The sequence below is a fragment of the Aquarana catesbeiana genome, linkage group LG01, assembly GCF_042186555.1.
Source record: "Aquarana catesbeiana isolate 2022-GZ linkage group LG01, ASM4218655v1, whole genome shotgun sequence".
NCBI lineage: Eukaryota > Metazoa > Chordata > Amphibia > Anura > Ranidae > Aquarana > Aquarana catesbeiana.
In genome coordinates this window covers 544,286,907-544,299,408 of record NC_133324.1, presented here as the reverse complement: position 1 = coordinate 544,299,408, position 12,502 = coordinate 544,286,907, and the positions used below count along the sequence as shown (strand labels likewise).

Sequence of the window (12,502 nt, the reverse complement as noted above, 5' to 3'; positions counted from 1 at the left end):
CAATGCTGGCAGCACTCATACGTCTATTTACCAAAGACAACCTCTGGATATGACGCTGAGCACGTGCACTCAACTTCTTTGGTCGACCGTGGCAAGGCCTGTTCTGAGTGGAACCTGTCCTGTTAAACCGCTTTATGGTCTTGGCCACCGTGCTGGAGCTCAGTTTCAGGGTCGTGGCAATCTTCTTATAGCCTGGGCCATCTTTATGTAGAGTAACAACTCTTTTTTCTGATCCTCAGAGTTCTTTGCCATGAGGTGCCATGCTGAACTTCCAGTGACCAGTATGACAGAGTGAGAGCGATAACACCCAATTTAAACACACCTGCTCCCCATTCACACCTGAGATCTTGTAACACTAACGAGTCACATGACACCAGGGAGGGAAAATGGGTAATTGGCCCCAATTTGGACATGTTCACTTAGGGGTGTACTCAGTTTTGTTGCCAGCGGTTTAGACATTAATGGTGTGTGGAGTTATTTTTAGGGGACAGCACATTTACACTGCTATGCAAGCTGTACACTCACTACTTTACATTATAGCAAAGTGTCATTTCTTCAGTGTTGTCACATGAAAAGATATAATAAAATATTTACAAAAATGTGAGGGGTGTACTCACTTTTGTGAAATATAATACACACACACACACACGTGTTGTGTCAGGCAAAGTGCAGCGAGGCAAAAGCTGTGCTTGGCCAGATTGCACTGAATATTGGCTTGGCTAAATAGAGTCTAAGCATAATATACACTGCACACATACAGTGCGCCACAGTCCTCGTAACTGCAAAATACTCCTTTAAAATATATGTGAACAAATACAAAAACTCAGTTTAAAACAGAAATGAAAGGCAAAACATTTACCTTTTTTCTTTTTTTATAGGTGTTCCCCCAGTACAGCCAGAAAACTGACCTGATCAGTTTGAAATAATAAAGTGCAGGGGGGGGGGGGACTGGCTGAAACACCAAGTATTTCACACAAAAGAAGCAATACAAAAAGAACAGGATACTTTTTCATACAAGTACATGGTACAACAGGAACATATCAATAATATTTAATGTTGGGGGAAACATTTTGTAAGTTGTATCTAAATTCCCAGGAATTATTATATTGCAGCTTAAAGGTTTAGATGAGGTAGCTGAATATTTTTTCCCTTTATTTTCACTGTTTTATTTTGCCGATATTCCCAAACATATGGTTCTGCTCCAGGCTTGCTCCTTTCATCACGTACGGACAAGCTGGGTGCTGGGTACCATAGCCTGTCTTCACTCTGTCAAAAATATTAAAAATGTAAGCCACACTCCAAAACTTGGCTCTTCTTACAGTACCTAATTGTCAAAAGAGACTGCATACAATAATATCTCCACCCGCAACCAATCTTCCTTAATGCGTTTCACCGCTGCTGGCTTGCTCACAGGATAGGGGAAGTCCCTCTCCTGCCCCTATCCTTGTGAGCAAGCCAGCAGTGGTGAAACGTCTCAAGGGAGGTTGGTTTCAGTGGATACATTGTATGCAATCTTTTTTGACAAACACAGAAAGAAGAGTATGTTTTGGAGGGCGGCTTACATTTTTTATATTTTTGATTTAGCCATTAACATTTCCTGTTCTGGGGAGGCAGTGCTCACTGCACTGTATCAATGGAGGTGCAGAAATATTTCCCTAGGCTGCTCTTGTGATTTGGACTAAATTTGGAGTAAAAACACGCCCCCTTCGCCCCCATCTTTCACTACATAGAGGGACTTTTTTTGTAGGTCAGAGGATAAAGCTGATAACACTGTTAGAGATTTCATCACAGATCACAGATTTCTGACAAGATCAACATGTATTTTTCTGTGCTTGCAGAAAATGTACTTGAGCTAAAAAAAGAAAACAAATGCATCATATCTAAAGACTAGTAAGCTGCAATATATTTTTTCTGGGGTTTAGATTGTATATACCTTAACTACTGTGCAAGAAGTAAGATTGTCACAAGGATCACATTATAAAAACAAAACCCCAAAACATGTTGTTTTCTATACACATAACAGCCAGAAGGCTAACATGATCTTATCCTACCTTAAAGAAGAGCTTCACTAAAACCGTTGAGGACTACTACTTGCCAATAAACACAAGAGTATATAATGCACAGCACAGCTTACAGAGTGCAGTAGTCAGAATGTAGAACATGACGTACAAACTGCAGCTGTCAGGAAATTCAAAAAAGCGAATACAAAGCTGTGGTCAAACGTATGCTACGAACAACATAATCTACACATTGCTGTGGTCATGTGTGTGGAACAGTGCTTTTTACATTATTGGTTCTTGGGAGGGAAATACCTTAAATTTATTGGTCGGTGAGGAAAAACGAACCAGTAATATTTTTTTTGAAAGAATAAATACTCCAGGGTAAGTGGTCAGGAATGATAACTTTGTGGAGGCTTTCAGCAATAGGATAGAAAAGCTCCAGCATCTGCGTCCAGTGGAAGGAATGACATGGGGGCTTTTGAGGCTCTCTTGGGAGCAAAGTTGCTTCCCTCACCCTCCCTGCTCTTAATTTTCAGTACTGCTGTCATAACAGGTGCCCAACAGGCACCCTATTTGCCTTATTTCTGTCTCTAGGGCACAAAAAAAGGGAGAGACCTGAAGCACATCTTTCCTTCACACCACTTGTTCTAACAGGTCTGGGAGTCTATTTTATTTCCCATGCCTTCTCAAAAGTTCCAAATGATGGGACACAAAGTATTCTGGCACAGGATACTCACTGCCACTCTGCAGTTCTTGACCCTGCAAAGTGCAAAGCAGTTGAGCGGCAACTCAGATTATAAAAATGTGACGCTTTGAAGCACAAAAAAAAAAGCTGCACATTAAAGCACATATACTAAACTATACAGTGTATGCAAAGCTATTTATTGCACTTTGAACGTTTAAGAAACTGCATTGGCGGTTAACACAGAATAGAAGCCAAAAAGTTGTCACCAGGGCAGAAAGGAAAATCTCCAGGTTCTAATCCTTTCCCACTCTAGTCACACCTAAAAAGAAATAAACAAAATTTTGACTGAAGATAAAATAAGCCTCTAAACGGTTTCATTTTTTTAACTAAAATAGGAAAAAAAAAAAAAAAAGAAGATTACTAAGTCTTAGCTATTGAGATGTTGATAAATGTTTAAGTTAAGGAATGCAAGTCCAGTAATATGTACAAAACTATGAGGAAAATCTAAAAAGCAGTGTATGGTCATTTCATTGATCATTATTAGAATCACAAATACGAGAAATCCTTGGAAATGTTACCTTAACCCCTTCCCGCCAACATAACATATGAGGCCCCACTGCACCGGCCTTTTTTCCATGGGCCGCATATATGTGTATCTCCCTTGCTGGGAGCACCGTGGTTTCACTGAGAGCCCTGGGCCCCACACCAACGATTGGGACCCAGAACACTCAATCTGGTTCACCTGATCACTGTGGTAGCCTCTGATTGGCTACCACAGTGATCAGTCACTGTGAAGCTCGCCCGTGTCTTTCGCGCTCTGTGAATGGAGAGGAAAGATGCAATGTATCTTTCTATTTCCGTGCAGAGAAAAAAAAAATAAAAAAACCTAGATCAAGGTTTGATCTAGGTTAGACTCCTTTCACACTTTGCAGACGATACAGCGCTAAAAATAGCGCATTCAAAGCGCCCTGCAAGAGCCGCTCCTCACACACCAGTGTGAAAGCCCGAGGAGCAGTGCGCTGGCAGGACGCTAAAAAAAGTCATGCTAGCAGCATCTTTGGAGCGGTGTGTATACCGCTCCTGCCCATTGAAATGAATGGGGCAGCGTGGCTATACCGCCGGCATAGCGCTGCTGCAGCAGCCCTTTGCGGTGGTTTTAACCCTTTCTCGGCCGCTAGCAGGGGGTAAAACCGCCCTACTAGCGGCCGAATACTGCCGATAAGAGGACGGTAAAGCGGCGCTAAAAATAGCGCAGTTTTACCGCTGGTGCCCGGTGTGAAAGGGCTCTTAGTGCCATGGTTAGTGTTTCGGTTAGGTAAAAGTCAAAGATCAAGGTCAGGGTCAAAGGTCAGTATATGTTGGGCAGGGTTTGTTTTTTAAATTAGCATCAGTGTCATGTTGTGTCAGTGTTTTATAGGTAGGACAAAAAAAAAAAAAAAAAAAAGAAAGAAAAAAAGAGAAATTCTAACTATTGCTTCTGGGCTGTACTACAGGTACAAAAAACAAATGATAAATACGTATGTGGCATTGCTGTGATTGTCAGAAGTGGGAGAATTTATTTTGGGTTGTGCTTTGGTAGTAGGTATGGCAGTAACAAGAAATATACAGCTAAATTTAAAGAGAGATATAGATAGATATATCTATATATATCTATATATCTATATATATATATAGATATATATATCTATATCTATATATATAGATATATATATATTTTTTTTTTTTTACTATTTTGGGCCAGTTTTCCTTCGATAGTAAAAAAAAAAAAAAAAAAAAAAAGATTAAAAAAAAAAAAATTAGGAGATGGCTATAAACATTTACCACCAAATGAAAGCAAAATTTGTCCTGAAAAAAAATCTGCGGTATAATTCACCTGGATGTACAAAGTAGTTGTGATGATATGCACGGTTTTTTACTAACACATATCAAAATTGCAAAATTGTGCTTAGGAATTTATTACCCTTAGGCATGAAGAGGTTAATTCAAGGAATGCATTAAGGTAAAAAATGTTTAGGCTTTAGGACCACTTTAAGAAAATATGGATGTTACCAAGTTCCACTTTTCTTGTTCCATATGCAGAGTTTAATTCTTATTACCTGGTCATATTCTGTATATATGGACACTACAAAGTAGTACTTTTCTTGATCTTAGAGATCTCAAAGTGCACGTTCTAGCCTACCCTTTAAAAAAAACCCAAACCTTTTTTAGCAGGAAAAAAAAAAAAAAAAAACACACACAACAGACAGATCAGTAGGCAAGTAATAGGTGAAGGACACCAACATTAAGGATTTAGTCAGACCTTTCTTGTGTGTTGAGTAATGCATGTGCTTGTGTGTTTATTTTTGCACTTTAAGGCCTCATGCCCACGGGAGTTTTAAAAAACGAGCTGTAAGCTAGTACCGACGTCAGGAAAAAAAGCGGCGTTAAACACGATTTTATCCGCAGTTCGCATTGGCGTCAATGAGCGTTTAGCCGTGCTAGCTTTCAGCCGCGTTTCTGTCTCTATTCAAAATCAATGGTTCCCTATGGGAGCCCATTGATATGAATAGAAGTCGCACAGCAAGTCGGATCAAGATGATCCGACTTGTGTGCCGAGAATCTTGAAGGGGACATCCCCCACCAAAATGTAAAAAAAAAAAATTTAGCGTGAGGTTCCTCCCCTCCAAGACAATACCAGACCGCTCTTAAGGGGAACCTCCCACACCCAAAAAATGGCATGAGGTTCCCCCCCAAGATCCATACCAGACCCTTATCCGAGCATGCAGCACGGAAGGTCAGAAAGGGGGGGGGGGGAACGAGTGAGGCCCCCCCCCCCCCACCTGGACCATACCAGGCCACATGCCCTCAACATGGGGGGTGGGTGCTCCGGGGCAGGGGGGCCCTGCGCCCCCCCACCCCAAAGCACCTTGTCCCCATGTTGATGAGGACAATGGCCTCTTCCCGACAACCCTTACCATTGGATGTTGGGTTCTGCGGGCGTGGGCTTACTGGAATCTGGAGGCCCCCTTTAACAAGGGGGCCCCCAGATCCCGGTTCCCCCACCCTAAGTGAATGAGTATGGGGTACATCGTACCCCTACCCATTCACCTAAAAAAAAGTGTCAAAAATAAAAACACACTACACAGGTGTTTAAAGTATTTTAGTAAGGCAGCTTTGGCTCTTCTCCCTCTGTCGGTCCTTCTCCCCTCTCCGCGCTGTCTTCTCTCCGCTGTCTTCTCGCTCTTTTGCTGGGTGTTCTCCCTCTGTTCTTCCTTTGTTGATTCAATGTGATTTCCCGATGTAATTCTGGGTCCACCGTGTGCAATGACTTATATTGGCATGGGGTGGGGCCACCGATGACGTAATTTGTATGCCACACCCCTTGTGATGTCATTGCCCTATCATGCCCCAGGCAGTGCCGTCACAAGGGGAGTGGCCTCCAAATTTTGTCATCAATGGCCCTGCCCCATGCCAATATAGGTCATTGCACACGGCGGATCCGGCATTACAGTATGTACCCCATACTCATTCACGTAGGGTGGGGGGCCGGGATCTGGGGCCCCCCTTGTTAAAGGGGGCTTCCAGATTCCGATAAGCCCACACCCGCAGACCCCAAAACCAACAGCAAGGGTTGTAGGGAAGAGGCCCTTGTCCTCATCAACATGGGGACAAGGTGCTTTGGGGTGGGGGGGGGCGCAGCACCCACCCCCCCATGTTGAGGGCATGTGGCCTGGTATGATCCAGGAGGGAGGCGCTCGCTCGTCCCCCCCTTTCCTGTACTTCCGGGCTGCGTGCTCAGATAAGGGTCTAGTATGGATCTTTGGGGGGGAGCCTCACGCAAAAAATTTGTTTACATTTTGGCAGAGTTCCCTGTTAATATTCTCAGCACACAAGTTGCACCGCAAGTCGGATCATCTTAATGCGACTTCTATTCAAATCAACGGGCTCCCATAGGGAACCATTGATTTTGAATACAGGGAGAGAAACGTTGAACGAGGCTTAACGCTGTGTATACAGCATTAAGCCTTGTTAAATCACGTTTAACACCTTTTACCGGTGTCTTTACAGCTCTAGCACTGGAGCCTCAGAATGCGCTGGTCCTGTTTTTTTTTTGGAGCTTAACCACATGCCGACCAGCCGCCGCAGTTTTACTGTGGCAGAATGGCACGGCTGGGTGAAACGATGTTATGTAACGTCACTTCGCTCCATGGCCACTAGGGGGCTCGTGCACGCCCCCGCGAGTGCCCGGCGGTCTCAATCACCGCCGGGCTCCCGCGATCGCTCAGGGCACACGGAGAACCGGGATCTGTGTGTGTAAACACAGTTTACAGTTCTCTGAGGGGAGAACTGACAGATCCTCTGTTCATACAGAGTATGAATAGACGATCTGTTAGCTTCCCAGCACAGTCCACATCCCCCTTCGGTTAGAACACTTACTAGGACACACATTAACCCCTTCACTGCCCCATAGTGTTAACCCCTTCACTTCCAGTGACATTTTTACAGTAATCAATGCATTTTTAATCTCACTGATCGCTGTATTAATGCCAATGGTCCCAAAAATGTGTCAAAATTGTCCGACGTGTATGCCATGTTGTCGCAGTCACGATAAAAATCGCTGATCACCGCCATTACTAGTAAGAAAAAAAATAATTATTAATAAAAATGCCATAAAACTATATCCTATTTTGTAGATGCTATAACTTTTGCGCAAACAAATCAATATACGCTTATTGCGTTTTTTTTTTACCAAAAATATGTAGAAGAAGAATACGCATCGGCCTAAACTGAGGAAGAAAAATTTTTTTTATACATTTTTTGGGGATATTGTAGCAAAAAGTAAAAAAAATGCGTTTTTTTCAAAATTGTCGCTCTTTTTTTGTTTATAGCGCAAAAAATAAACACCGCAAGGGTGATCAAATACCACCAAAAGAAAGCTCTATGTGTGGGGAAAAAAGCACGTTGGTTTTGTTTGGGAGCCACGTTGCACGACCGTGCAATTGTCAGTTAAAGCGACGCAGTGGCTAATCGCAAAAAGTGCTCTGGTCTTTGGCCAGCCAAATGGTCCGGGGCTCAAGCGGTTAAAAGTGCCTATGCCACCTACAGCTCCTTGGTGGGCATGAGGCCATAGGCTAACATGTAGAGGTTTTTTTTTAAGCTGTGAAAAACGCTCCTAAAAGCGGCTGTCAAAACGTCCATGGGCATGAGGCCTAAAACTTACATTGCATTAGGCAGCCCAGTTCAACGTATAAGGCTGGTAACACACCAAAATGCTCAAAAAGAAATGTGACATGCCTTGCATTACCATGTGTTGTGGTGCTCTGCAATGCATGTGCATTGGAGTGGTGGGGCCTTAAGCTGGCTATAGATGGATCAAAGTTCTGCTGGTTCAGCAGTAACTGGCAGAATTTTGATCCATGTGTAATTGTTTGACAGAAGTTGATTGTAAGATCAGCCACTGATCAGGACCCACTGATCAGTGCACTCTGACAGCTGAGAGTCACCTTGTTTGTATGGATAGAGGTGTCTGTTCATTTTTATTGCTGAACTAGGAAAAAAAAAAAAACATTAATGGCCAACTTTAGTGTCACGGGGTGCCATTCGAAATGCAACAAATTGTTCTTTGCTGCAATGTGCACAAAACAGCACATGGCCTTTCTTCCACAAATAACACAAAGATCACCTTTAAGAACTAAAAAGTAATATATTGCAGTTCATCAGCCCTTAGATGTAGTGGCAGCATTAGTTTTATTCTTTTAGTTTCTTTCCCCTAATTTTTACGTGTCTAAGGTGACGCTTCACCACACTCGGCCATACTTCACCATGAAGAAGCAACAAAGTCACCTTAGAACAGGGCTACAGAACACTCCCTCTTTTCTAGAGATGGGCGGCATGTGCAAAGTCCCACATGCCCGATCTTGCCAGGAAACTGGCACTGCACACCGCTAATCACAGGCAGTGAGACATTTCCCAGGCTGCAGTCGCACAGATTGGGAAATGTCTCGCAGCCCATTATTAGCCATGTGTAGTGTCAGCTTCCTGGAGGGATCGGGTATGTGGGATTTCTAACAGCCCAAGTCCATCTCTACTCTTTACCATAGCACAAGGGAAGGGGTTTTGTGAACCAATAATATAAGAGGGAGAGAACAAAAAGGTATCAACTCAAACATTTCTGGAAGTATCAGTTTTTTTTTTTTTTTTTTTATTGTACTTCTATAAACAGATAACAAAGAAGGGTTATCATGGTGACAGCACAAGTCTGACCACTTAAAGTGTCACTAAAACCACATCCTAAAAAACTATCAATAAATTGTGTGTTACATGCTGTTCATACTCACTTTGTGTATTCTGCAAAATACCTAGCTGATCCTGCATTTCTACCTTCTGTCCATGTCCCCAGTTCAGCTAGGGATTTTGTAGCTGTATGACAACTCTAAACATGCTCAGTTTTCAGTGAGGTGTGATGCTGAGCATTTCCTCCCTATCACATCTGAGCAGCCTATGTATACTCATGCGTGCATATACACAATGGTAACTGACAGCCCACTCCCTCCCTCCTGCATGCCCACTATCCAGATAAACACAATGGGAGCTGGATATTACAAGAAGATTAATGGATGAAGCACCTCCTTCTTAGGCCTAGTACACACAGGTCGAATGTTGGGCGACAGCCAGTTCAATAAAAAACTACTGACAATTCGGACCGTGTGTATATCAGCCAGTCCGACAGACGTTCGGCCAGCTTCTGTCGGACATGCATGCTGGAAAACCAGTGGCCGACTGACTCCCGATCAGTACTCTCAGCCGATGGCTGAAAGCGCTGACCAGAGTGTTCTGGCGGGGGCATCTCCTTGTCAGAACACAATGGGACAGCAGGAGCTATCGCTGTACTAACAACTGATCATTAGTACAGCGGCTCCAACCAGAGCTGAAAGTTTTTCGTTCAACCCGCTGGGTACACTAGGCATTATTCTAAGACACAGGTTGGTGGGGCGTGATGCAGCCTGGGTCAGGCAGAAATCCGTCCACACAATGTTATTTCCAAAAAACTATGATTTCAAATATATATTTGTATGATAATTTAAAGCAGCTAGATAATATTTATGTTTACTCTGTATTCCAAAGGCTGTTTTTTCTTTATTTCGAATATGTGACCAGCAGCAGAAGACTAGAAGCTCCTCCTTCTTATGTTTCCTGCAGACAGGCTGGGAAATGACTGGGTCATGCGATAGCTGTATATCAATTAAAAAATTAAAATAATTACAGTGCCATCATCCACATACAGAAATAGAAGTGACAATGTAAATTAAACAGTGTGTTGTTCGTATCACTTTAAAGCGGAGTTCCACCCAAAAATGGAACTTCCGCTTTTCGGAATCCTCCCCTCCGGTGTCACATTTGGCACCTTTCAAGGGGGAGGGGGGAGCAGATACCTGTCTAATACAAGTACATTGCTCCCACTTCCGGGCATAGATAGCTGAGCCACCCACAGATATCTACGCCACTTCCGGCGCCTTCTCCGCCCCCCCCCCCCCCGCTGTCTTCTGGGAGACACACAGGTCCCAGAAGACCGCAGGGACCAGTGAGATCGCTCAGCGAGTCGTGCATGCACAGTATCACTTCCTGATTCCCTTACCGAAGATGGCAGCGCCTCCACCCAAGAGCCGAGGGACGGGTTGGCTTCAGGTGCCGACATCGCGGGCGTCCTGGACAAGGTAAGTGTCCTTATTTTAAAAGTCAGCAGCTGCAGTATATGTAGCTGCTGACTTAAAAAAAAAAAAATTAGGCGGAACTCTGCCTTAAATATAAGCAAATGTGCTGCCAAGTAGAATTTAAAGAAGCAAAGTGACCATGCTGGGAAGGATGTGCTTACGTTCCCAATGTGGTCAATTTTGAAGGGGGAAACAGGGGGACTGGCAGGATCACCAAGTTTTTTACACAAAGGAACCAATGCAAAGAAAACTATTGGTGTAACATACACTTTAACCACTTCAGCCCCGGAAGAATTTACCCCTGTCCTGACCAGAGCACTTTTTGCGATACGGCACTGCGTCGCTTTAACGGACAATTGCGCGGTCGTGCGACGTTGCACCCAAACAAAATTTTTCCGACAAAAAGAGCTTTCTTTTGGTGGTATTTGATTAACCTCTGTGGTTTTTATTTTTTGCGCTATAAACAAAAAAAGAGCGACAATTTTGAAAAAAAAAAAAGCAATATTTTTACTATTTGCTATAATAAATATCCCCAAAAAATATAAATTTTTCCTCAGTTTAGGCCGATATGTATTCTACATATTTTTGGTAAAATCGCAATAAGCGTATATTGTGCAAAAGTTATAGCGTCTACAAAATAGGGGACAGATTTATGGCATTTTTATTGTTAATTTTTTTATTAGTAATGGCGGTGATCTGTGATTTTTGTCATGACTGCGACATTATGGCAGACACATTAGACACTATTTTGGGACCATTGTCATTTATACAGCTATCAGTGCTATAGAAATGCACTAATTACTGTGTAAATGACACTGGCAGGAAAGGGGTTAAACATTAGGGGGTGATCAAGGGGTTAAGTGTGTCCTAGGGATCAAAAAAACCCAACTCTAACAACTCGGCTGCTTCCCGATTAGGATAGCGTCTTAGAATCAATCGTTAGTGAGGACTCGCCATTCCGTACGGGATGGGAGGAGAAGACGTGAGGACGTAACGTCCGTCACGGAGGGAGGAGCTCTGGAATGTCAGCTGGCCGCCGAGATCAGAGAAGGACGCAGAGACGCTGAAGCCGCGGACAGTCGGTATACAGGCGGCGCGATGAGAGGCAGCGTCCCCCCGCAGGAGGAGAGATAGCAGCCGCCGTTGCGCGATTAGACGGAACGGGAGACATGCTGGAGATCATCTGATACAGCGGGGACAGCGCACGCAGGACTGACTTTTGGCACGGCGAGATACTGAACCCTCCACCCCCCGGCCTTCCGGGAATACAACATGCCCCCCCACCCGGATGAATGAAATAACCCTAAAAAGACTGTAAGTATTGCTACCCTATGAGAGGGGAAGAAATATTCCAAGGAAGAGCAGAAATAAGGTAACAATAATGGAGTGAAGTATACAACTGTCTATTGGTTGGTGTCCTTAATGGTGCTCTGAACGGTTGGTAATGCTTTTTGATCATTGTTGGAACATTTGACTGTTACTAGAAAAGGAGGTTCGTGCAATAATAAGGGAGACGTGCAACCAACTACACGGACTATTAAAGGTTTCTTTCTGATTGTGGGGTTGCCCCCTATATATACCAAGTGTGTGTGAGGAAAAAATAGCCCACAATTAAACGGGGTGGATTAACTCAAGTGGACAAGCCGGAGCGGGAAAAGGACGGTAACTTGGTAAAACCCCCCATCACTAGAATTTAAACCAAGGGGCATAAATAGAGGAACAATTAGTAATAACAGTAACAAGGACACTACTTCATATACCATACAAGTCCCCCAAAGGGGAAGGGGAAGGGGGGATGCTGGTAGGGAGAAAGCCAGAAGGGAGAGAGTTAACCAATTAAGTCGTGGAACCCCCAAGCCACCCCCCCGCCCCTTGCCCCTCCCCCCCTGTTTTTGTCCGTTTCCTACCCCACTACCTGCAAAAACCCCTCTAAATAGACTTTTTAAGTCCTAGGGCCTCCCTTCACGGAAGTGGAGGGAAATTAAGAAAACCAGGCTGGGGAAGCGAACTAGGGGGCCAAAAAAGGGAGATAAAATGAATAAAAATACAACGAAAGTAACAAGGGGGAATGCCCCCAAATCCCCAAAAGATAAAGATAAACCAACAGTCAGTACCTTAAAACAATA

General features: G+C 43.7%; 1 protein-coding gene across 4 annotated transcripts in view; it reads right to left on the bottom strand.

The window, feature by feature from the left end:
• MFSD12 (major facilitator superfamily domain containing 12) overlaps nt 1-12,502 on the bottom strand; it is a 262,723-nt gene that overhangs the window by 11,418 nt on the left and 238,803 nt on the right. The window contains exon 10 of one of the 4 annotated variants that reach the window (XM_073595179.1): nt 2,952-3,004. The exons of the other annotated variants lie outside the window; for them this stretch is intronic. Coding sequence (XP_073451280.1) covers nt 2,979-3,004 — 26 coding nt within the window. The 3' untranslated portion in view covers nt 2,952-2,978. The remainder of the gene's footprint in view (nt 1-2,951; nt 3,005-12,502) is intronic. 4 annotated transcript variants of the gene reach the window in all.